At 37.6% G+C, this 25,571-nt stretch overlaps 2 protein-coding genes and 1 long non-coding RNA gene across 5 annotated transcripts; 1 reads left to right on the top strand and 2 right to left on the bottom strand.

The window, feature by feature from the left end:
• Positions 1 to 8: 8 nt before the first annotated feature.
• si:ch211-105c13.3 (uncharacterized protein LOC325758 homolog) lies at positions 9 to 11,806 on the bottom strand. The gene is made up of 3 exons (XM_017468753.3): positions 11,659 to 11,806; positions 2,299 to 2,418; positions 9 to 1,224 (listed from the first exon to the last, which is right to left on the bottom strand). The coding sequence occupies exons 2-3, from the start codon at positions 2,416 to 2,418 to the stop codon at positions 1,069 to 1,071; spliced, it is 276 nt and encodes a 91-aa protein (XP_017324242.1). The 5' UTR covers positions 11,659 to 11,806; the 3' UTR covers positions 9 to 1,068.
• On the top strand, positions 10,664 to 14,121 carry LOC124627951 (uncharacterized). The gene is made up of 2 exons (XR_006982374.2): positions 10,664 to 11,436; positions 13,312 to 14,121. It is a non-coding gene; the product is annotated as an uncharacterized LOC124627951 (long non-coding RNA).
• A 981-nt stretch (positions 14,122 to 15,102) lies between these two features.
• On the bottom strand, positions 15,103 to 25,553 carry LOC108265814 (toll-like receptor 13). Of its 3 annotated transcripts, none has more exons than XM_017468538.3 (5): positions 25,293 to 25,553; positions 22,759 to 23,775; positions 22,222 to 22,430; positions 18,016 to 18,124; positions 15,103 to 16,561 (listed from the first exon to the last, which is right to left on the bottom strand). In XM_017468538.3, the coding sequence occupies exons 2-5, from the start codon at positions 23,770 to 23,772 to the stop codon at positions 16,550 to 16,552; spliced, it is 1,344 nt and encodes a 447-aa protein (XP_017324027.1). In that variant the 5' UTR covers positions 23,773 to 23,775; positions 25,293 to 25,553; the 3' UTR covers positions 15,103 to 16,549. The 3 variants fall into 3 exon arrangements, with proteins under 3 accessions (XP_017324027.1, XP_017324037.1, XP_017324018.2); XM_017468548.3 differs by having other exon boundaries at positions 22,759 to 23,311; XM_017468529.3 differs by having other exon boundaries at positions 22,759 to 25,553.
• Positions 25,554 to 25,571: the final 18 nt, after the last annotated feature.

The following is a 25,571-nucleotide window of genomic DNA, read 5'->3' as shown; positions in this document are numbered from 1 at the left end:
AGATGAGGTGGTGTTTAATTAAAGAGTTGTTTATTGTGAAGGGGAAGGTATCAGGTTGCAAGAAAAGACATGGATTCATAGCCTGTTGAAATACAATACGTGTCTTTGTGTGTGTGTATGTGTGTGGGCATGTGCCAAAGTAAAGTCTCCATATGCTAATGAGCAAATGACTCATGTATAGCAAGACTGGTATTACATTTATGTAATACAACAGTTGTCTGGCTTCTCACCAACCGCTGTATAAATGGTTTATTGCTGCTGCTAACTTGATAATCATTATGTCCCTGTTTACTATAAGGTCAAACGTTACGTGAATATTATTTTGCAAAGATCTAGTCTAGATGTAGCATAAAAGCAGCTTTCTCTTCTATATACGTCGGGTGTGAAATGAAGATTTAGCTGAAATTGCAGCAAAAAAAAAAAGAAGAAGCTTTTAAACAACAATTTACAATGTACATTGTATAATTCATATACTCTCAGTCAATAAATGAATCCCAGATTTTCATTTAAAGCTGAGTAACAGTAGAGGATGAAGGATATTCAATGTAGTTATGCTAGTATAATTTGCTCCTGAAGAATCATAATATCAATCATTTGAAAAAAAAATTTATTTTATTTTGCCAGGGTTAATTTTTTAATAATTCACACTGAAAAGATCATTTAAAAAAAGGAATTTTGGTCCCATATTTCAGACAGTTGACTGAGCAGAGTGAACAAACATTTTATTTCCAAAAGTACAAAACAATATTTAAAGTCATTGTAGCGTCAATGCTCAGCCCAGCTATGCTGCATTTCTCATAGGACTGTGAGTGATGGCTGAGAGCACTGTACATCATTTTGGCATATAGTGGGTAGTAAATGAACACTGGATAACATTTAATCTCCACAGGACGATGTGTTAGTAATTATTGTAGACATGTCAGTACTGATTTAGGCAGTTGAATAAAAAAATTAAAAAAAAGCATAAAAAAAATATTGATGGCACACACAATGGGCTTGCTTTGCCAGGTTGATAGTAATAGTGGAGTACACAAAGGCGGAGTCGGTCAGCTGTCGCATGTTGACGTCTTAGTTGGTGGCGGTCTGAGTTTTAGTTTTACTTTCGCTCAGTGAATTGGCCAAGTAGCCGATCAAGGTCAAGTACTCCTGGAAGCCGACCTTCCCGTCGTGGTTCTCGTCCAGGCCTTGCATCATTTCCTTTACTGACGATGAGCTATCTGTGTCCTTTGTCAAAGAAGCAAGGGAATTAATTAGTAACTTCTAAATGCCATGGTTCTCATTAAAATTAGTGCTAGGAGACTAGCATAGCTAAGAAACACGTCAGGAGAATCAGCAATAGAGATAGAAGACCAGTATGTCTGAAGGGAGCTTGAGATGGATCAGAGGAATCATTCAGATGACTGTTAGGGCAGAGCAGAGTTTCAAGAGCAATATTCACAATAAGGGTGTGTCATGAATTAATATGGACACTGATTGGCTGATACAGTAGCATGGTAAACTCGTATAGAAAATCCTAAAATACCAACAATGGGGGAAAAAAGCCAAATGAAAGTGTCAGCTATGCTAATAGTAATCTAAATGCCCGAGAGTTGACGTTTTTGTTTTTTTTCACGAATTGACAGAATAACCGGTACATGTGCAGTAACAGGTTTGTTTTCAGTCCTTAAATAACAGAATGTACCATAGCATGCTTTTGTAGTTTGTAAATTCTGTGCAATGTAGTTTGTAGCTGTAGATATGTGAACATTCAATTTTGTATGGAAAAAATTGTAACTTCATTTATATATTATATATTTTTAAATCTAATAAGACCTTCAGTACGTTTACATGGACAACAGTAATCCGATATTAACCCGATTAAGACGATACTCTGATTAAGAAACTAGCATGTAAACAGCGATTTCTGATGATCTTAATCCGACTAAAATCATACTCAAAGTAAACACAAATCGAATTAAGACATGTGGAGTACTCCTGTTTTAGTTGCATTGTTGAAGACCTTGGGTAGTTTATATTTACAGCTTTAAGATTCAATGTGGCTGAGAAGGCCTTGTATGAGATATAGTGCTACATGACTAGTATTAATGAGATATATGGATGATGAGGAAGAGTGTGGACCAGGAATATCAGACTCCATCTGTAGGGTGTAGTGTTTTAACCTCATCATCAAGTCAGCTAATTTAATGGCTTTCATGAGCTCAAATGAGTAAATTATAGGTTGGTTGCAACGCTCTATATTAATTATCTCCCAGGAACTGAATTTCCAATCTGTAGTGTGAACACAAGAGACCATCTTACAGCCATGATGTTCCCCAGTTGACGCTGGACCAGCTTTTGGAAACTGTCCTTGTTGAGACTCTCTTTCCCACGGGCCGAACTCACGAACTGCCCAACCACGGTCTTGATAGCAGACTCCATCTCTAGTGCAATACAGAGGGGGGGGAAATGTAGACTGAGGAATATATAACAGAACAGGAATATATAAACTGACCAAGACCAGTGACTGACCTGTAGGAAGCATAAGTATTGGAACAGAAAAGTCAAATAGATTTTTAGATAAATATGAGGTTAAAGTAGAGCTTTCTTTTTTCAGCTCGTTCAGATGTTTTTAGTTGTGGTAATGCTTAATTTTACACCTCTGATCCTGGTTTTGAGATACATGGTATAAACTACAACTGTATTAGAGGTAATTGTCAGAGATTTTCCCTTGCGCTGAGCGCCGTTGTGAACAACGCGCTCAGCAGCCCGAAGCGTGACAGCGGCACTTCCCGGTTTCGGACACTGTGCTTACTGTTTCACGTGTGTTTGTTTGGGTTTATGTCCTGTCTCCACCCATGTCATATGATTGGTTGTGTCCTAATCATTCCCAGCTGCTCCCTGTTACCTCCTCTGATGAATCTGTGTATTTAAACCCCTCGTGCGTCTTTGTTCCCCGCGAAGTATTGTGTTTCTGTGTTTAGCCGCCAGGGCCTTACCAAACCTTCATTCTTTGTCCATGTTTCATGGCTTCCTTTCCCGTTCCTTGTTTCTCATTTTGCTCATTGCCTAGCCGAGTTTATGTTTGTAGATCGCCTGACCCTCTCCTGTTTCTGGATATTGATATTGATGTTGCCTCACAATTTGGATTTGTCTGCCTGCCTCTCATTAAAGCCTTCAACTTTGACTTGCATCCGTCTCCACCTTGTTAACATGACAGTAATAAGTTAGTTTGTTGTAACTATACTGAGTTTGCACTATAATATCTAAGAAAGGGAATATCTGACTGGATATTTACAACAACAAAAAAAGTGGTCTACATTAAATTGAACCCATTTCACGCCACAAAAAACCTTCACATTTTAAAGAAGCTGTATTCACATAATGTGATTTGCAGAAATTTTGAGACCTGTCACAGAGTGCTTGCTATCTAGATGTCAATTTGATATCAATCTGATCAGTGACTTTTAGGAGTAAGGAGAAGGTACTACAGTGATAGAAAGGAGTAATAGGAAGGCTGGGAAGGCTAGTGTCTAAGCATAGAAGCCAGTTAATAACAGTAGCTAATAGGTCCTGTGTAGCTAGTAGTAATACGGAGGTATGGCCAAAAATATTGGTACTATCATGGTACAATGTGATGTCTCTTTCACGTTAGAAGTACCATATTTATTGACCAATTTTTGAAAGACATTAATATTGTACTTGAACAATTTCTTGTTGAATATGCAAAGAGGTATAGAAAGACAAACCAAATGAAATGGGTTATCAAACCACACCCACAATGAATGAAAACTTCATGCTTCGTCATTTATGACTATAAAAAGTAAGCATTGCGTTTCATTTTATAAATGAAAAGAAATATTAGGTTTAGCAGTGCTTGTGATTGGAGCTAACATCTCCATGTGCTGAGAGGAGCTAAGTCTGTTCCATTGTTTAAGCAGGAAAGATCATCACATTGGTTGCACTTTTTAATCTCGCACGGAAGCTGCTCAGGCAGGCCCAACCATGTTTATTGTTAAAGAGAGCGACACACCAACTTAGACTATACAATGGTTGAATGACTGTAGTTTTCCATAGCAGAGCTGGACAGCCTGCTGGGACAGGATGCCTTTCCATCTCTACCACTGATTCTGCCCATTGTTGCACAACATTTGTGGTCCACGAATGGCCGTGGCACGTCAGGATTCGGATTGTGCTCTCCTGAATTACAAGGCAAACAATTTTCTGTTGCGCCACTCGGGAGCCCCTCCAACTGATACTTTTCCTAGTAGCTGGCACACCTTGATAACTTCCTCCTCTAGCAGATCTGCTATCCCAAATAAATGGAAATATTTGGCATTCACAACCAGCTCACCAGTGCCTGTTGCAGTCCACCAGTACCTGATGCAGAGCATTCTTGCCCCGTATGACATGGTATGCTACGAGAAGTTTCTCCTCCTCAAGGGAATTACTTAGATGCATTTCACCCTAGGAAGTCTTCTCTGCTGATACCTGGGGGTCAACTTACACTTTCTCCACGTTCTACAGAGTTAACCTCTCAGTGGCATGTGTGTTGTGATCAACGCCAAACACATTTCCGTTGAATCCTAAGGCGTGTCGTTTCTTCATGACACTGTACAGGACGTTATTTCTGTGATTCTCAGCACCTCTGGTGATTAGGACAGGTGCCAGTTGGGTTATGTAATGGGGGGGGGACGGGGGGACTATGAACGACCAGGGTTCCTTGTCATTCAGAACCAGCACTGACCCAGAGAGAGGGTTCCAGGGAAAGCTGTATGACAGGAGTATTTATTACAAATAATGCATTACACATCACTTCATGTCTATGTGGAAGGTCTGGGCATGAGTTTGCACATGCGCAAGAAGGTATTCAGGTGATTCTCACCACCCCTGTGGATTCACAGAACCACAGTGACATACGTAACTAGCTTTGGATATTAGACGGCTGCAGGGAGGCTAGAATGTGAAAAATGAGAGACCGGAGGAGTTCAGTGATGCTAGAATAGTTAAGAAGCCTCATGGAGGTTGGAGAAACGCTCAGTGAGTCCATACTGAGACACAATAGAACCTGTGATCTTGGACAGACACTCTATCCTCTTGGGCCACCGGCATGGTATAAGCTCATGTTACTTGAGGGATTGCCTGTTGCCTGTCTGTTACTGTCTCTACTTCTGACAAAACACACACACACACACACACACACACACACACACACACACACACACACACACACACTTTGCCTAGTTTGGCATTCGTCCTTGGAAGAGCAAACCACGCTCACTTCTTACCTCTAAAACACACCCACACACATTTGGGATTGAGATCAAAAGAGGAACGTGGGACAATAGATTAGAATTTCAGCTTTCATTTCCTAATATTTACATCAATATGTGTTAAAAAACTTAGAACATGGCACCTTTGGTGGCAGAACACCAAATTTTTAGGTGAGCAAAATATGGAAAGAGATCGTGTTAAAGTAAGTTAAAATATTTTGTTGGATTTCCCTTGCTTGATCAACAAACTTGCGTTTTTCTTTTGTAATGCTTTTCCAGTGTGTTTTGGATCATCGTCTTGCTGCATAATGAAGTTCCACCAAATTAGATTGGATAAATTTTGGATAAATGTCTGGCAGACAGAATGTTTCTGTACACTTCTGAAATCATTCTGCTGCTACCATCACGAGTTACATCATCGATAGAGATGAGTGAGGCCATTCCAGAAGCAGTCATGCAAGTCCAAGCCATGACACTACCTCCACCATGCTTGACCAATGAGCTTGTGGGTTTTGTATCAGGAGCAGATCATTTCTTTCTCCACAATTTGGCATTTCCATCACTTTGGTAGAGGTTAATCTTGGTTACAGAATCTTCGTGGCTCGTCTTTGATTTCTTTGCAAATTCCAATCAGGTTTTCTGATTCTTACTGCTCATGAGTGGTTTGCATCTTGTGGCATGGCCTCGATATTTCTGCTCTTGAACTACCTTCACCCCTGCCCTGAGGAGGTTGTTGATGTCACCGAATGTTGTTTTGGGGATATTACTAACAGTTCTCATAATGTTTCTGTCATCAACTACTGCTTTTTTCCTTGGCCAAACTGTTTGATGTCTGGTTGCTAGTACACCAGTGGTTTCTTTCTTTTCCAGGACATTCCAAATTGTTGTTTTGACCATGTCCAATGCATGTGCAGTCTTGCTGATCGATTTACCCTCTTTTCTCAGCTTCAAAATTATTACAAATGCAGTCTTCACAGGTGAAACCCAGGGCTATAAACCAAGAACATTCACTATTAATTGTTGAAACAATCAATCTAACAGGCTACACCTCAGCACCAAGTCAAGTGTTCCAATATTTTTGATCACTTGAAAAGTGGGTGGGTTCAAACAAAAGTTGCCATGTTCTAAGTTGTTTAACACATCTAGATGTAAATATCAGGAAATGAGAGCTGAAATTCTCTTTTGATCGCAGTCCTAAATGTCCAGCAGAAACAAAAGAATTGGCCTTGCTGTTCCAATACTTTCAGAGGGGACTGTATCTATAAATACTCAGAAAGCACATGAACATGCACATGTAGGCCTAGTTGAACAACACGTGTTGTGTGTGACACATGGCAGGGAGTAATCTTATAGTAACTTTGGGGTAAGATTCCACCTAACAGACGTCACGCATGAAGACAAACACTGAGCGATTAACATTAACACGACACAGCAGTGCCTGCCAATTACTGCTGCACCTCTATTAACCTAATTAGAGTCAGCAAACACACAGTCAGTGGGTAAAAAAGAAAGAAGAAGGCAACCAGAGACACTAGACTCATCTCAGGCACTGATCGTATCAGCAAGCCTGGAGTGCATTATTTAAAGATGCGAAGAAAACAACCTACACAATGTGGATCTGAGGTGGTGTCATACTTCTTAGCTGTTTAATGTGACTGGATGTCATGCACATTGTAATGGACATTTACAAAGTGTCATTTAGTTCTAAATAATTACTGAGGATACAGAAGCAAGGACGACGCCAGACAAAGACAGTTTGCTTAATCAGGATGATTGACCACTTCCAGATGTGATTAGCAGTTGCACTACTTATAATGTAATGAAAGCATTTACCTTTTAAATTTGGCCAGAAAGCTTACAGACCGACAAAAAGAACAAGTGGTGAGATGGATAGTGTAACCCAAGCACTCTGAACAAGCCGAACTTATTCACCCTCTCTTAATATGTGTAGGCCCCTGAAGTCTCATTGTATTATTCAGTCATCTATTTTAAAGCATATTATTTAGTAACTACTATAAATTATTCAGAAACAGTACAGAAACTAGTAGGAAAGGTTTTGAGACTGAGGAAAGGTTTAGGACTGAGGTCCTGCTCACAGAACCTGGGAATAAGGGGTTGTTAAAAAAAAAAAAAAAGCATATATGTTTAATTGGCCCATTTTGATTTCTCTAATTAACACATTAAACATGAGATTAGGTTTTAAAATGTATATTACATGTTATTTGGACCTGAGATTAACAGCGTGGCAATAAAATTGTTTTTAAACGAATGTCTCCTGAATCCCACTTGTCCATATACCTGACATAAGAGAATCTATTGTTGAATTAGGGAACAGAAGAGGAGGGCTACGGAAAAGTAGCATTAGAGAAACGTTTTGGTAATCCTTTAGCAGACCATGACCGGCCCCAAGTTGTATATTTATCTCATGGGTGTATAGTAGGGATGTAAATGTCTTAAAAATATGAATGGAGCATTAAATAAATGTCTATGGGAAGAAAAAAAAATCTATTGAAATATATTTAGATTGGAAGTGGACTAAAGTGCCTTGACTGCCCCCTAGTGGCGCACCCAATTTTCTTCTGCGTTGCCTCCCCCTGTCTGTGGTAACCTGCTTTTCCTTCCTTCTCCTCAAGGTGTCCCAATAACTAGCAGTCACAGACACCATTTCAGTTCCCATTGGTGTAACTTAACATTTGTGAAGTAGATTTTCATTTAAACATGTTTTAATCCATTGAATGATATGCATCCAGTTTTACAACCACAAGCACTGTAACAGTGTGTGAACAGATGAATGACCGATGGCTGTTGGAGTCTTATTACTCTGCATCTTATTTCCATAATAGAGAAGCTTCAAGTTGCTGAAAATGTAAGTTGCTTTAAGTGTCAAAGGTCTCAGTACACGTTAGTGTGGACGACACTGTGACGATTAGTAAACATTATATTACGCATATACAGTTTAGTGCAAAAGATTGTATATTCTCGATGAAATAAAGAAATTTACATTATACCAATAAGACGTTTAGTGTTAAGCAATAAACTTATCAAATAGCACACGTTAAGATATTAATAGTGAGGAAAATAAAGTTTGCATCTTGCATTCTTAATGTGAAACAAATATGTTCTATTTATTTGTATGCCCACCCTTTATCTTTATTCCCGTTATAACTGCCTCCAACCTCTCCTGAAGGTTGTATCTCCTGAACATCATTGTATCCTCCCAGTTGTAATAATGTAGCCGATATGTCTGTTCTAATTTCTAATTCTGGTATAATTGCTTGGTTGATCATTATATTATTCTTGACATACTGTAATTTTGTAAAATGCCACCCCCCCCAAACCAAGTCTGGGGACAAGCTCATTTGAATTTTGACTTAGGTTTTGAAGTGTTACAAATTTGCTGGAAAATCTTTGCATAAATAATAACGTATAATCTACATTTTCATTTTTTCTTCTATTTAAAAACATGCAAACTATTGTACTCTGCAGGAATGGGCAGAAATACAAGCTACAGGCTACAAGGTTTAGTGGTTTCTGCTTGACTTGGAAGAGGTAGGAGGTTATACATCCAGAAAGTTTACACAAGAATAAAGAAGAAAAAGAAGCCAACTTTGCTAAACGTGACCACTCATATAATCTAAAGGGTTACACAACCTCAAAAGAGTGTATTTGGATTCATTATCATCACTATTTAACAACACACCCTTTGGCTTAGTAAAATGAAGTATTCCAATTGCATCTCTTTTAGCGTAAGTCTGGCTCTTTGCAAAGCAATACGTTACTTTTGGCTCGACTTTACTGTTTACAGGGTTTTATCATGCCTTGCTTAAAACTCCCTCCCATCTTATGAAAATTTTGCAAGGCAATGTATTTTCAACACCTCATAGTGTAATATCACTAAACTCATTGTTTAATTATTCGCGTACAGTATAAATGGACACGCTACACTTTTTGAATGAGTGTCATTGTTGAGGAGTCAACAGGACCTGTTCCTCCAGCTCTATGCCTCATGGGTTTGGCTGATATGCAGTGCAGCTTAGTTTAGCCTGAACAAACACCTGCGGGCTCAGCTGGGCTGGGCCTGATATGATTGAAACAGGTTTGCTAGAAGAGCCTTCCTGTCTTTCAGAAAGCCCTCTTTGGCAAGCTGAATACTTTCCCAGGGTGCACCAACTGCTTGTGCAAGTCAGACAAACTGATTTCTTTGTCAGAGACTGTTTACAACCTCTATTTTATTTTTATTTATTTTTTTTCACAATCTGATATTTAGTTTTTCTGACTATTTCTGTAAATATGGTTATTTTAGTTAAGTACAGTTCATGCCTTTTATTCAGGAGTTGCAAGTAAGAGTCCTCGTATATCACTATTGTACTTATCGTATCTTATTGCTTTTACCATACATTTAACTCCATCCTGGAAGAGATCACTCCCATATTTTTGATTTTACCAAACTTAAATCTTTTACCCGGGTGTAGTATTATTATATGGTTACCATATGTTTAAAAACTCAAATTTTAATCTCAAATATGCCCTCTACATGTAAAGTCATGCTCAAATTTGTGTGACATTATGTAACATGCCCAACAGGCTACCCATATTAAGATTGATATTTTCTTGTGGTGGATATTTATTTATTTATTACATTTTATTAAATTTTTTAGATGGTGGACATCCACCATTCACCAGGATACCGTTAAGATTTTATAATGAAGAAGACAAAGCAATCTAAATGATGCAATCTTAGAAAAAGAATGACCCCTTAACGACGGCTCTTCGGTTGTACTTCCGAGTGAACCTTTTACAGTATGTAGAACATTATTACAACTGAGTGCTTCATTACTAAAGAGTGTTACAAGTAGAACCCTTTGAAGAAGCGAAGTGCTTTAGGATTTCAAATGTTTCACGATCACAAACAACACAACAGTCAAGTTTATTTGAAGATATTAATGGTGAAAAAAAACAAAGTTATACTCATTCAAATGTTTACATCTCCTTTGTCTCTATTCTCCTCTGAAGTGGATCCTTAGCCCGCCCATATTCTTCCTCACATATTGCTTCTAACGCTGACTGCTTGGCAAATATGCTTTACATCTGTTATATGTTTGCCACATGTCATAAACTGTCCTCCTCAGATCCGTCAGCTCTGGAGACTGAGCGAGTCTAAAAACTATGCTACTTTTCAAACTGTTCTGATCTAAATTGCCTTTTCTTTTCAGCACACACCCTTAACTCGGATCGTTACGACATGTAGGAGTTCCCCAAACACTCAAAAAGTGGTGGTGTCTTTTTTGTACATAAATTATAAGAGGGTTTTACATTTTCCTTTTATAAAATCCAGTAACCACAAGGATGATAACTTATATATATATATATATATATATATATATATAGTGACAATTGTGAGTCATGTCTGCCTGGCATTGCTCCTGTAGAATACAATCTGCATGAATCAGCTTGTATGAACGGTTCTGAAAGTTACAGTTATGATTTAGACTCCTTTTCGTACAACTTTGTATACAATCCAACTAAATAGTCATTGAGGTCAGTTTCAGGTCTAATCTTTAATTCCTGATCCAACTAGTGAAGTCCTGGGAGGGGTGTTGGAGTTGAACTTTACAGGGTGGGAGATCTGCAGGAATGAAGAATGAAGAGAGACGCCTAAACGGAGTGGCGAGTCTCAGTTAAACGGCTGTACTGTTATCCAGGTCCCCACAACACACCTTTCTCTTGAGAACGAAGACGGACAGGGGCTTCGGGTGGATCAAGGAAAAGGCACTGAATTACTAAAGAGCTATAACTATTAGTATTAGTGAAGATCATCTATATAATATTTAGATTCTGCATTTTACGGTGCATTTTAATTCTCCAACGAAATGGCGGTTCAAGTCCCCTGAACCCAGCTAATGAGGACCTTTAGCTCTGGAGTGTGTTTAAGAACATGAGAGCTGGACGTGCTGGAGTTCAACTGTACAGGGAGTAAGAGTTGTTTGAATCCCTTTAGGACACATCTTCGTAGAGAACGAAGGGGAAAGCGAGTTTGGTGTCACACACGGATGGTTAGGAGAAGAAAAAAAACCGCTGAATTAGTAAAGAGCTGCGGTTTTCTGTTTCTCCTCTCCACTCTGAAGAGCTCTCGTTTCTGAGCTGAGGAACCGGACACCTGAAGACACGACACCACGGCCTCGCACATGTACTATTAATGTTTAAAAATGAAAGCCATGGAAGCTCGGTATCATAAACGCTACCGTGTTTATAACACGTTCACTGAAACTTTTTTTAAAAAAAAATTTTACTCTTTCTTTTTTTAAAGCCGCGCGCGCATGCGTGTTTAGCATTTTAGCTTGACAAACTTCCACAATAACGGAAACGACTAAAGTAGTAGCATAGAAATCAGTTAAAACTCAATACTCACTGTCGATTCTGTAAGCTGAAGTTTCGTAGTACTGCCTTGCTCTGACTAGGAGTGTGTACAACGCCCTTAAGTGTCTCTTTCGTGAATCCCAAAGTCTTTCCTAGTGTTTTTTTTTTTTTTTTTTTTTTTTTTTTCACTAAATAACTGGGCGTGTGCGCATTCAGAGCAGGGGTGGAGGAGAAGAAAGGAATGGGAGCTTATAACTATTTGTGCATCTGAAAGTGTTGGATTGCACCAAACAACTCTTAAAGAATAGCTTACAACTTGTCAAAAATGTCAATCTTTGATGAAGTGAAAAATGAATGTAATAATTCCTTTCTCCACATAAGCCACATATACAGTGCTCTAAGCTGTGTACACATTCCATGTCTAGTGTGTGTGTGTGTGTGTGTGTGTGGCAAGTGGGAACATGTAAAGTCAAGTTTATACCAAAAAGTTTAATTTGTAACCAAGGTGAGACCATTCTCACTGCACCACACCTTAAGTGTGTCAAGAAGTTTCTCAATATTAATAATAACTTCACCCTGGCAGTATGTCATTGTTCAGGTCCCCCCCAATATTGCGTATATAGGGAGGGTACTCTACACAGCCATGCCTTTTGGTGTTCAAACATGCACATGGAAAAAGGAATCTGTGGATTTAAATTGAAAAAATTATATGGGCAGTTACATTTTTAAAATATTCAGCATACCAAAATACACTTAACTGGGACATGTGCTTTGCATTTAATGAGACAATGACTTACAGAACCAGTCGACCATCATGTTAAACTACAGCTCTTAGCACATAGTTATGTAAGATTATAAAATAATTAAAAAATTCTCTGGATTGTTAGGTTTTTTTTTTTTTTTTTTTTTGTGTGTGTGTGTGTGTGTGTGTGTGTGTGTGTGTGTGTGTGTGTGTGTGTGTGTGTTTTAAGTTTCCTAAAAGGAGTCTCTCTGTGATAGAAAACGTGCTGTTTGAAAAAAAAAATCATTTTGAAATCACTTTAAAACAGAATAATAGAAACAGCAGCTATTTGTTAAAAAACAGTTGGCCGATAAACTGCCAGGATTCCAGGAAACTCAGCTCTCCGTCATTGTTTTTGTGTAAGGAGCTCATGAGCTGGTCAAAGACTGATGAGTCACTGGCATTCTGCGGGGGGGTTGGGGCACAATTATGTTAACTAGTTAGGGTTGAATATAATTTAAAAACGTTTTCTCTGCTGGCTAAGACAAAATAATGCTGTTTTTTGACTTCAGGATTAAGGGATTACTGATTAATCTTAACATACACACTGTCTCATCTTTAAATTGTAGGAATTTAAAGTACACAGGTCTGCTGAGGCGAGTCAAGAGTCACACTACTCACACCCTTACTTAGATCCACACTATTCATTTGAACACATATCATAGGGTGCTTAAGTAGGCACATATTCACAAGAGGGCCAGATTGCCCTCCGCTTCCAAGCTCATTCACCAGTGTTATCAAAATAAGATCAATGGCATCAAGTCAAACAAAAATAACACTATATGACCAAAAGTTAGTGGACACCTGACTAACCCAACCCAATTGTAGACCTTCTACAAAGGTCACAAAGTTGGAAACACATAATTGTCTAGAATGTCTTTGTATTTGATTTGTGTTCGATTTTTTTTGTTGTTGTTGTTCTAGGACTTCAGGTACACTATATGGCCAAAAGTACTTGGACACCTGATCATTGGACGAGTATCAGAGGAGAACGATCAGGAATCCCAGGAGGTCATCGCTGACTTTGTCAACTGGTGTTAGTTAAACCACCTCTGCCTCAATGCCAGCAAGACAAAGGAGATGGTAGTCGACCTCCACAGGAGGCCACCCCGGTCTTCGCGGGTGAACATCCAGGGTGTTGACATCAAGAGGGTGGAGACATAAATTCCTGTGTGTTCACTTCAACAATAAACTGGACTGGTCCATAAACACAGATGTCCTGTATAAAAAGGGCCAAAGTCATCTCCACCTGCTGAGGAGACTGAGGTCTTTTGGTGTGTGCAGTACCCTGCTAAAATCTTTTTATGACACTGTGGTAGCATTTGCTATCTTCTATGCAGTAGTTTCCTGGGGAGCCTGGAGCACAGAGTGGGACAGGAAACGTATTAGCAAACTGGTTAAGAGGGCTAGCTCTGTCCTGGTCTGCCCTCTGGACAGCACAGAGGTGGTGGGGGAGAGGAGGATGTTAGCTAAGCTGGTGTCTATCACGGGAAATTCCTCTCACCCCTTGTATGAGACATTGGGGTCCCTGAGCAGCTCCTACAGCAGCAGACTGCTGCACTCTCAGTGCAAGAAAGAGTGCTACCTCAGGTCCTTCATCCCTACAGCAGTCAGACTTTTTAATACAAAAAACAACATAATGTAGCACTGCTAGTTGTTTTGCGTAATCAACCTACACATTCACAATAATTCTGCATTATGAACATTTATTCATTTATTATTATTTGTTGCTCACCCTCTATTGTTAACTGTGCAATAATCCATTTATCACTTTTCTGTATATAAATGAGGTTTTACTCATTCGTATATATTTTCATATTTGTATTTGAGGCACCAACCTGTACAGGATTCAACACCAACCTCTAAGATTAAAAGTTGCTCAATTGCTCAGTTAACACAAAAGTCCTGTTAAACAATAAGCTAAAGCCACCACTGTATGTTATGTAGAGAAAAACAAATGTAAACAATTAACACTGTTCCTCAACAACTGCAACATTTCCACTCATTCACTGTTGATGAAATTGTGAATCATCTGACACGGTGTTGGTGTGAAAAGATAATATTTAATAGCTGAAATACAAATTCCACATATGCCAAAAAATCTAGTTATGGAAATCCTTAACAATTTGAACTTGACCACTGATCTCTTCAGGTTAGGCAGAGTTGTAATTTATAATATTAAAACGCAACATGGTTGAGAACTTCCTGTTGCATTTCAATAAATGATGTATGCGTTAGCTGGAAAATTCCACAAGTTAGTCAATAAATTGTTGTAATAGAGAAAGGACTTGGATTTTTAATATAAAGAAAATGCGGCATGTACAGTCAGGGGGAAAAGACAGTATACCCTCCTAATTTATCAGGGCCTAAATAACAATTGGGTGGTCTTCACCAACTTCTATCTGCAAACAAATAACCTTAGATGACAACAAAAAACAACAGATTTCAATATGAAGTCCCCCCCCCCCAAAAAAGTAACCCAACATTCAGAAACCAGGAAAAAAGCAGTATACCCTATAATTCATGCTATTAGCTTATAACATGTAGAACCACCTTTAGCTTATATTTACGTCAAGCAATAATTCTGAAGTAAACATTTTCTGTAAGAGTTTATCAGTCTCTCAAATCATTTTGGAGGATTCTTGGCTCACAGTACCTAAATTGTAACCCAAAAATATTTTTTATTTTCGATAAAGAGGAAACGAGAGAAAGCGGTTTCTATGTGTTACTTTATTAAGAGGATGAAGATATTCATTCTATGGTGAGGTATAAGTTACACAGCCACAAAAAGCAGAACTGAAAACATTTTGATACATTTGAATAAAACATTTGAATAAAAACTTCAGGAAAACCACCAGGGTTCAACATGATGTTGACTATTTTGGTTCAGATGAGTGATTGATGTAGTCAGTAAAAACAGAGAAGGCTTCTTTCAAATGACAAATTTGAATCCTCTTCTTATTCAACATATTCATGGCTACAAATATTCCCAGCTCGGCAAATGAATCACCATTAATAGATATAACAGAAAATAACAAACAAACAATGAAAATCATGCAAAACTACATTTATGGAGAAGCATGCAATTTTTTATTATTAAACGACAATTCTAAGTGAATTCTGTACAGATCATTGTTAAGGTCATTGTTTCTTGATGAACTGTCCTCAGATTATTTGTTAAATTTAGTTCTGGTGATTATCTACAAAACTAACCTATTAATATAAACCAAATTTTTACTGATGAATCAAATAATCATGCAAATGGAAAACTGAATTGAATTGTATTGAATCAATATAGTGGTAGCTTTTTCTGCTTGATATTTGTTAAAACATTTTTTTTCCTATATATAATTATATATATTTGTTAAAATGTGTTTTACATTCCCAAAATCTGGTGCTGTTGTTTTAGCTATTCGCATATAGTGTGCAGTGCGACAACACACACACTGTATACTTTATTATTTAAATTCCTTATTTATGAAAACTTGTCACACTGCTTCATCTAATTATTATGGTAGATTGTTTACAAAGTTTTATCAACCAGTTTCAAAACACTAGAAACAAAGAAATTTAATTGAAAAAGTTATCAGTGTAAATTAAACCCATTTTTGTTTGCAGTTACTGAGTATACTGTATATGCTTAATGATAAAGCAAGTGGTTAGCACGTTTGCCTCACACCACCAGGGTTGGGGGTTCGTTTCCCGCCACTACCCTGTGTGTGCGGAGTTTGCATGTTATCCCTGTACTGCAGGGGTTTCCTCCGGGTACTCCGGTTTCCTCCCCCAGTCCAAAGACATGCATGGTAGGCTGATTGGCATGTCCAAAGTGTCCGTAGTGCATGAATGGGTGTGTATGTGTATGTGAGTGTGCCCTTTGATGGATTGGCACCCTGTCCAGGGTGTACCCCACCTTGTGCCTGATGCTTCCTGGGATAGGCTCCAGGTTCCCTGCGGCCCTGAAGGATAAGCGGTATAGATGGATGGATGCATGGATGGATAACTGAATAATAAGCTGGAAATTTAAAGGGGATAAAAAATCTATTTTTGACAGTTAGCTTTGCATTATTGTATGATTTTGTGTATACAAACATTTAAACATTTTGCATACACCATCGAAATCTAAACATTGTCCTCACTTAGTCCTCTATGGTGGTACATATTTTTAAGGAGCATCCTGTAAAAGAAAAAAAGAAAGAAAGGGGTTATTAAGCACTCCAGATAAAATAATAGGATATGTTTCTCTCTCCTAGTTTCTATTATTATTATTAAAATAATAATAATAATAATAATAATAATAATAATAATAACAGCAATAATAATAATAATTATTATCTCTTATCCCTGACTCACTACATTTGAAGACTAATGTCTTGTAGCACTCATTTTATGCTTTATTCCACATAAAATTCCACTTCCTGGTATGGGCAATATCATCTCTTTATTCAAATCTTTCATGTAGAACCAAGACATGTACACATTCCCATATACATCCTATAACATCCTGGTACTCAGTACAACAGCATGATTGTGTGTGTGATATTGCTTTTATACAAAAAAAGAAGTAATTAATATAGAGTACCTGACATTTCAGACACAATATGGCCAAATATTTTGTTCATTTTTGCTCCGTCAACTTGCTGGATAGTGTTTTGTGTGTTGCCATGCAATGCAAAGACTGACTGATAGCCTGTAGTAAGTGTAGTAACAGTATCAATGTAAAGAAATACTGCTATAATTGGAATTATATAGTGAACACAGACACGTGTAATGAATCCGAGAGCTGTTATAATAAATATAAGCACTATTGGAATGACACTTGTCTATTCAAATTCGTGGACTGGAACACACTGTTGTATAATTTTCATTGTTCCTTGTCTAATTTGAACTTCCCTTTTCTCTCTCTGATTGGCTACAGGCCTTAAAGCATGCTGAGAGCACACACTGCACTTCATCAAATATTAGTTCAATACAAAACATGCAAACAGTGGAGATGTTAACTTAGTGGTTTCTACTCTCAAACAGCACATGTTCATTCTTCATATAGTAAGCTACTTCCATAAAACTGCATATTATTATTATTATTATTATTATTATTATTATTATTATTATTATTATTATACCACAGAGCTGCTGAATTCTTGAATCTGTTTGGTCAGACAGTGTTGATTAATTTTCTATAATAGCAGCTCTGACAAGAGTCCTAACTGTAATTTAAATCACGGTTATATTAATGCATTTGTTCTAATACACTATTATTTCTATAGTAACAACTCATTTACAAGTACTTGTATGGAGAATGCTTCACAAAATTTAAACCCAATAATAAATGTATTTGTTTTTTCAACTTATATAAATATAATGAATGCTATTTTGATATATGAGAAAAATGTTCTGATTTGATACGACTTTTATCTGGAGATATATATATATATATATATATATATATATATATATATATATATATATATATATATATATATATATATATATATATATATATATAATCTTTTATCTTTAGCTATGCTGGGTTGTAATTGTTATGTCTAGAATTTCTACTAGGGAAGTGCTGAAAACTAGCACCAACCTTGACCGTATGTACTAAGAGAAATGACTGTGCGAGTGCCTCACCATATCCCCATCAGCAATGTTTCTTCTCAAACGTTCCCAGAAGTGTATCCTCTCCGCCTCATCCTGTGGCCAGTCCAGATATGTGTGTGATTTCACCAGCTTGGCCAAGCTATGAAAAGTTACACAGCTTTTTTTATCAAGTGGTGTAACTTACTATTTAAAATACAAAATAATTTACTTTGTCTGATAACCTGCAAGTTTTCAAAATATTTAAATTATTACAAGCCTGAGTGATTCTGCTTTTCAAGAATCCTTCACAAATATTACTGCCTTGCAAAGTGAATGATCATCTTGCACTGATTTGTAAAAAAAAAAATTGAGATACATGGTCATTCGAAGCTCGAAAATCAGACTACTGGATCAATTAGTACAGTAACTTAAATATTTACTTTAAATATATATATATATATATATATATATATATATATATATATATATATATATATATATATATATATATATATATATATATATAAATTTCAGATTATATCCCTATATATAAAAAAAAAAAAAAAACATTTAAATTTGTTATTACTGAAGAGTTTTCTTTAGCTCTTTCAACACTGATTACATCCTCACATGCCGGACATGGCCTCTCAAGCATGGTCAATTACATAATTCAGGCCCACAACCCTATAGATATTAGTGTTTTTACTCCTGTCATATGTGGAAAAATGGTAAACTCTTGCGGTGTTGTGTTCCTCCAGAACAACTAAAACTTTTCATATATACAGTGCCCTCCACTAATATTGGCACCCTTGGTAAATATGAGCAATGAAGGCTGTGAAAAACTCTCTGCTGTTGTTTAACCTTTTTTATTCTTTTGTTAAAAAAAATTCACAAAAATACTCTGCTCTCATGGATATCAAACAACTGCGAACAAAACACAGGTTTATCAAAAAAAAAGTCTTTGTTAAATATAGGTGGCAATTATTGGCACCCCTATGAATTCATATGAGAAAAATATTTGTATAAGTATATTTCCATTGACATTTTATATTTTTCAGTACACCTGGGTGACAAGGAACAGGAAATTGGTCAACCATGACTTCCTGTTTCACAGGGGTATAAATATGAGGTAACACATAGGCCAAATTCCCTTAGTCATTCATAACAATAGGTAAGACCAAAGAATATAGCTGTGATGTGCAGCAAAAGGTTGTTGAGCTTCACAAAATGGGAAGTGGCTATAGAATGCCCATTTCCACAATCGGGGAAATAATTAAGAAGTTCCAGTCAACTGGATCGTCTATATTGTCTCAACGCACTGTGAAGAGGACGGTTCGAGTGGCCAAAAAATCTCCAAGAATCACAGCTGGAGAATTGCAGAAGTTAGTTGTGTCTTGGGGTCAGAACGTCTCCAAAACTACAATCTGAATCAACTACACCACCACAAGTTGTTTGGAAGGGTTTCAAGAAAAAAAAAAGCCTCTACTCTCACCCAAAAACAAACTCAAGCGTTTTCAGTTTGCCAGACACTACTGGAACTTCAAATGGGGTCGGGTTCAGTCAAAGTCTCCAGACGAACCGTGGCTGGTTCTGCAAGATGGCCAATAAAACTTACCAGCCAATTTCTTATAAAACTGTACAAATTGTACCGGAGACTACTATTTTTTATTATTTTTGTCACACCAAATATTACTTTTTGTTTCATTTATTGCTGTTTACTGCTCTTTATGTAGAAACATTTAATTTCATTATTTTGATGGCATCTTTGCTCTACAGTATTTCTTTGTACGGGCCTAAACCTTTTGCACAGTACACTTGTGTTGTGTTTGCAATTCTTTGATATTCATGACAGCAGAGTATTTTAGTGAATTTTTTAAACAAAAGATCAAAAGGTTAAACAATAAAGACAACTTTCATAGCCTTCTTTGGTCATCTTTACCAAGGGTGCCAATATTAGTGGAGGGCACTGTAATTCTAAGACTTTTCAATTTTATGTTAAAGCAGAACAGTATTCCATAGAACAGTATTTTTAATTCAGATTCAGTAACTGGTTTTAAGAAGCAGCTTACACAGACACATTACACAAATTACTTACTACTGTGTCACTTTCTTCCCTGATTATCCTCAGCTTGGTCTTCAAAAGTGATTTATACAGATTAAAGGAATTTGTTAATGTGTTGGGCCAGAACCTTTGCTACCTTTATTGTGAAATTTGAACCTACTAATTAAAGTGAAAAACAATAAGAATCATTTAGGGGGAATATATATATATATATATATATATATATATATATATATATATATATATATATATATATATATATATATATATATATATATATATATATATATATATATATATATGTACAATAACCTGGCTGCATAAGTGGGCACACCCCTAAACTAATACTTAGTTGAAGCACCTTCAGATTTTTTCAAAACATTCATTCGGTACATAGAATTCATTCAGTCTTTTGGGTAAGAGTCAATCAGTTTGGCACATCTTGACTTAGCAATATTTTGCCATCCTTCCTTACAAAAACATTATAACTGTCAGATTGGCTGGGAATCTCCTGTGGACAGACCTCTTCAGGTAACCACATAGATTTATGATTTGATTTTAGGTCTGGACTCTGGCTAGGACAGTCCAAATCCTTGAATTTGTTTTAGTGAAGACATTCGTTTGTTGATCTGGAAATTTGCTTTGGGTTGTTGTCATGCTAAATGGTGAAATTCCTCTTCATCTTAAGTGTTTTTGCAGAAGACTTAAGGTTTTTGCACCAAAATTGACTTGCATTTGGAGCTATTCATTATTCCCTCCACCGTTTCAGCTGAAGAAAAACAGCCTCAAAGTACAATGCTGCCACCACCATGCTTCGGCATGGGCATGGTGGGTTTTTTTTGTGTGCCAAACATATATTTTGGTATTATGGCCAAAACGTTCAACTTTGGTCTCATCAGATATCATAACACATAATTCTACATGGTTTTGGGAGATTGGATACATTTTTTAAATGTATTTTTTGGTTATAAAAGGCTTCTGTCTTGCCACTCTACACCAAAGCCCAGAGATATGAAGAATTCATGAGATTCTTGGCACATGTACATTTATTCATTTAGCAGACAGTTTTATCCAAAGCAACTGGGATGTAGGGACATGTAGGGACCAACCAGTACTCGCCAGAAACTGCTGCAATTCTTTTAATGTTGCTGTATTTCTCTTGGCAGCCTCCTGATCTTCTCATCAATTTTAGAGGGACGTCCTGTTCTTAGTAGTGTCATTGTCGTGCCATATTTTCTCCACTTGTTGATTATTGTGTTCCATGTTATATCCAGTGCTTTGGAAAAAAAATTCTAATCCTCTCCGGATTGATATTTTTCAACAATGAGATCCCGTACCTAGTTTGATCTCTTTGTGGCCCATGGCTTTTCCATTTGGATGTTACCATGATGACAGGAAAATCCTATAGGAACAGCTATACTTTATTTGTGGTTAATTAGTCACTTTAACTGATGGCAGGTGTATACTAATTAGTATTTAACATGAGTTTCAATGTGATTGGTTCATTCCGAACACTGCCACATTCCCAATTATGAAAGGGTGTGCACATTTATGCAAGCTGGGTATTGGAAGAATCACCTGTTTTTTTGCCCCCCCCACAAAAAACATTCCTAAGTGTTTGTCACTTGATATTAATATGCAAAGTTGAAAAGGATTACTTAGTTTCAATCAAAAAAACTTGCCATTTTAACAGGGGTGTGTAGACTTTTTTATATCCACTGTATACTATTATTTATTTTATTTTATTTTTACACAAGATCTTCCCTCAACTAATGTTTTGATGATGGTGGTGGAGAGAGCTGTCTAACACACTGCTCCAAAATCTCCCATAGGTGTTTGATTGGATTGAGATCTGGTGGTGATCATGAAAGTCATATCATATAATTTACATCATTTTTTATACCCCTCAGACAATACAATGAGTCCTCATGTAATCGTGGTCATACAGAAGAACTACAGTTGAACGGTTTACTTTTTGGGGAAAAAAATGACTACAAATTGAACATTTTGATCTGTAAAGTCTGAAAGTAACACTAATGTACATGTGGTTATATCTGACAGTGTAAAGAGCAGAATGTAATTTAAAAAAATTACACAAAGCTATTGCTACATTTGCTTGCCATTACTAAGAAAACTGTAATTGCTTAAATGATTGTTACTTTCAAAAGTTGTATTCTTTACAGAATTTGTTTTACCGATGGAAAGTGCTGAGCTCAAATGGGGAGATGTGCTCGAGAAAGATGAGAATGAGACGATGTTTCTGTTCTTCCAGTAGTCGGTGTGTTGCTACTCGCATTTCCAGGCTGCACCAGTCACTTCGCAGATACCGACGACTAAGCACACACACCGTGCGCCGGCTGCTGTAGATACTCTCTGCTATGTTATCGACAATTCCCTTTCCCACCTACAAAAATAAAAGTTTTAAAAATAAAAATAAAGCACCATTTAACTAAACTACTATTGTATTAGTGTGCATCTGGAATCGAAATGCATGAATGAACTGACTCTCATGTATGACTTCTAGAAATGAGTCCTTTTTAAAGCTGTAGAAATATATTTGAATAATCTCAGGTCAAAATGCTAATAAAGGCAAGCTGTTGTGGCATTTAAAGATATGTCTAAAATATTATCACTAGACCCTTCACTTTTTTGCTCATAATTTACCATGAGGCGTTGTTACCATCTATGGTACTTTCCATAAATATAAATATACATATCTTAACCTGTCTTACCTCAAAGTCTCTGCTGTGCAAGCAGAGTCGCAGCCTGGGTTGGCCTTGTTCCTCCAGCTTTGGAGCAAACTCCTCCAAGACCCAAACTTCATCATGGCTACTGAATGACACAAATGCATCATATTTCATGTCTTCTTCAGCTTCTAGTTCATCCCTTCTGTTCCTTTGCCTCCTCCTCCACCAACGTTTACCGAAATTCCTCTCCATATATCCTCGGAGTCGAAAGATGAAGACCATGCAAGGCCAGTAAGCAAAGCGATAGCTAAGAGCACTTAACAGCAGCAGACTTATGATGTTGACAGTGCCCAAATAACACAGGTACTGCACATCTGTCTGACATAACTTCTCCATGGTGGACATTAAATTCAGTTTCTGGTAACGCCAGGCACATTGCTGCTTCTGCAGATTGATCACCTGTGCTCGTGTATTCTGTGCCCATTCGAGGAACCAGCCGGTCTCACAGTCACATCGAAAGTTCACTGTTTCAAGCACCACAGCTCTCAGAACTGGCAAGACATCAAACATTCCATCCTGTAAGATTAGTGGGTTGACACTGCAGAGATACAACAGTTCCAGTGAGTGCAGGTCTTTGAACATCATCTTTGTCAGGAAATTGAGACGGCAGTTATAGAGTACAAGGATCTGTAGCTGTTTTAGATTCCAGAGGGTCATACCAGGATTGGTGGTGTTTGAGAAATTAAGGTTGATGAGTTTGAGACGCTTGAGATAACGCAAACTGCTGATTCCCGTGTAATCGAGGAGCACAAGCTCAGGATCAGCTGACAACTCTAAAGATTCTAGATGCGTAAAATAAGGAACGAAAAAATCATTCTTCAAATAAAATCCATGTCCACTCAGCTTAAGCTCTCGGACAGATTCCAAAAAGGGAGGATAGTTGTCTCCGATGTAGAGCATATATCCATTCAACTCAAACCTGAAGCTTCCTTTGGGTCTTCCAATAGATCCGATAAAAATACTAGTCCCGACATCTGCATCAATGCTGAGACGCTGCATGTCCTTTGGAAAACCATAAAACAACAAGTTCAGATGTAATTCATAGACATACTCCAACCTTCCAAATGCAAGTTCACGCAGCTCCCCCTGGTTTCGAAAGATCCCATCCTCTATACTACTAATCACATTTTCATCAATAAGCAGGACTTCTAGAGATCGAAGATACCGAAAGTCATCGGCAGCAAGCATTTTGATCTTGTTCAAGCTAAGTTTGAGAATCTTAAGATGATGCAGACCAATGAATGCTTCAGGTTCTAGAGTTGTAATCGCATTTTCATTAAGAAGTAGTTGCTCGAGTAGAGGGGTGCAAACAAACTGGTGTGTTTTGACTACTGTTAGATGGTTCCCATTTAGATTCAGAGTAGTTACATTCCAAACAGTCCCATTGGCAGAAACACAGAATGAGGCTTCAGTCAATGCCATCTTGGCCAAAACCATTGTCTGTATTCCTGCTACACTTCTCCAGAATGCTGGGTCCAACTGCTGGACTCTTGAATTATATATACCAAGCACTGTAAGTTCTATTCCACAATCCTTTAAATCTTCCATTGACAGTGAATCTAAGAGTATATAGGATAATTCGAGAGTGTGGAGATTCAAGTTAGAAACTAGCTGGCACATATCTTTGCAGCTTGTAGAATATTCTTCTAATACACGTCCAGACAACACAATGTCGCTCAGTTTTCCAACTCCAGACTCCCAAATTTCTCCCAGCCATACACCACAAAAACGTAGAGAGAGACTTGAAAGGTTCTGAAACACTGCCAGAGAGCCGGCCTCAATTATTTTAATAGGGTTTTGAGTAAGATCTAAAACCTGTATCCCTGCAAGTACAGCTGAAGGCCATGATGGACAGCCTCGGTTTCTGATGGAAGTGATGCCACTGTCAAATACCTCTAGATATTTCAAGCGGGACATTTCATCTGGGACACTGCATAAAACCTCACCAAGTTCCTCCACACAAACAGTGTCCAGAGAAAGTTTAACTAAACTGACCAGATGCTCAAATGTGTTATTGGGAATGTTAGAAAAACGAAATCCTTTTAAGTATATTTCCTCTAGATTATCCAATCCAGCAAACACAGAAGTGTCCAAGACAACAATGCTGCAATCAGAGTCACTGAAAAAAACACGCAGCTGTTTCAAGTTGAAAAGGCCGGAAAAGGCACCAGACTGGATCCTCCTGAGATTATATCCATATATTACCAGATGTTCCAAGGTTGCAAGGTGTGAGAAAGCACTGGCTGGAATGACTGTAGAATCACTGTAAATGCAAAGGGATCTGATTCCTGTCTCAACCTCCAAGAGATCTTTTTGGAAGTCTACGTTTTTGCATTCGCCATAGGGACCAAGCCCGGGCTGATGATAGCACAAAGTACCAATGTCATTGAGGAGATGCTCATCGAAAGTCATGCAGCGTTTACTAATGAGAGCAGCGACAACACTAGACATACTAAAATACAGAATGAATCTCAAGCAGAGACACGGAGATGAACACACAGTTGCTGGTTTATACATACCCATATTTTGAGCCAAACAGTTTGTCTATGTTCCTGTTTATTCAGAGCAGTATTTCATCCTTGTGGTTGCATTAAATTGCAGGCTGAACACTTCACTTATTTAAAGCCTCCGAGGATTGGGCGGATTCAGGTTTTTTTTTCCACTTCAGTTTTATTTAAATCATGTAGACTGCATTTAAGGAAGGATATGCACTGCCTTACAGTAGTGTAGCGCCCATGCAGCAGCTTAGTAAACCCAAGGGTTCAATAACAGTGGCGAGAGGAAATACACTTGGATGG

The sequence above is a fragment of the Ictalurus punctatus genome, chromosome 1 (genome assembly GCF_001660625.3).
Source record: "Ictalurus punctatus breed USDA103 chromosome 1, Coco_2.0, whole genome shotgun sequence".
In the NCBI taxonomy this organism is placed as follows: Eukaryota; Metazoa; Chordata; class Actinopteri; order Siluriformes; family Ictaluridae; genus Ictalurus; species Ictalurus punctatus.
This window is presented reverse-complemented; position numbering and strand designations above follow the sequence as displayed.

Coding starts and splice junctions, on each gene's coding strand:
- si:ch211-105c13.3 (XM_017468753.3), bottom strand. CDS start 2,418: ATGGAGTCTGCTATCAAGACCGTGGTTGGGCAGTTCGTGAGTTCGGCC. Junction 1,225..2,298: donor AACTGGGGAACATCATGGCT/GTAAGATGGTCT, acceptor TCTTTGACAAAG/GACACAGATAGCTCATCGTC.
- LOC108265814 (XM_017468529.3), bottom strand. CDS start 25,296: ATGGGTATGTATAAACCAGCAACTGTGTGTTCATCTCCGTGTCTCTGC. Junction 22,431..22,758: donor TGCACAGCAGAGACTTTGAG/GTAAGACAGGTT, acceptor TTATTTTTGTAG/GTGGGAAAGGGAATTGTCGA. Junction 18,125..22,221: donor GAGCTCAGCACTTTCCATCG/GTAAAACAAATT, acceptor AACTTTTCATAG/CTTGGCCAAGCTGGTGAAAT.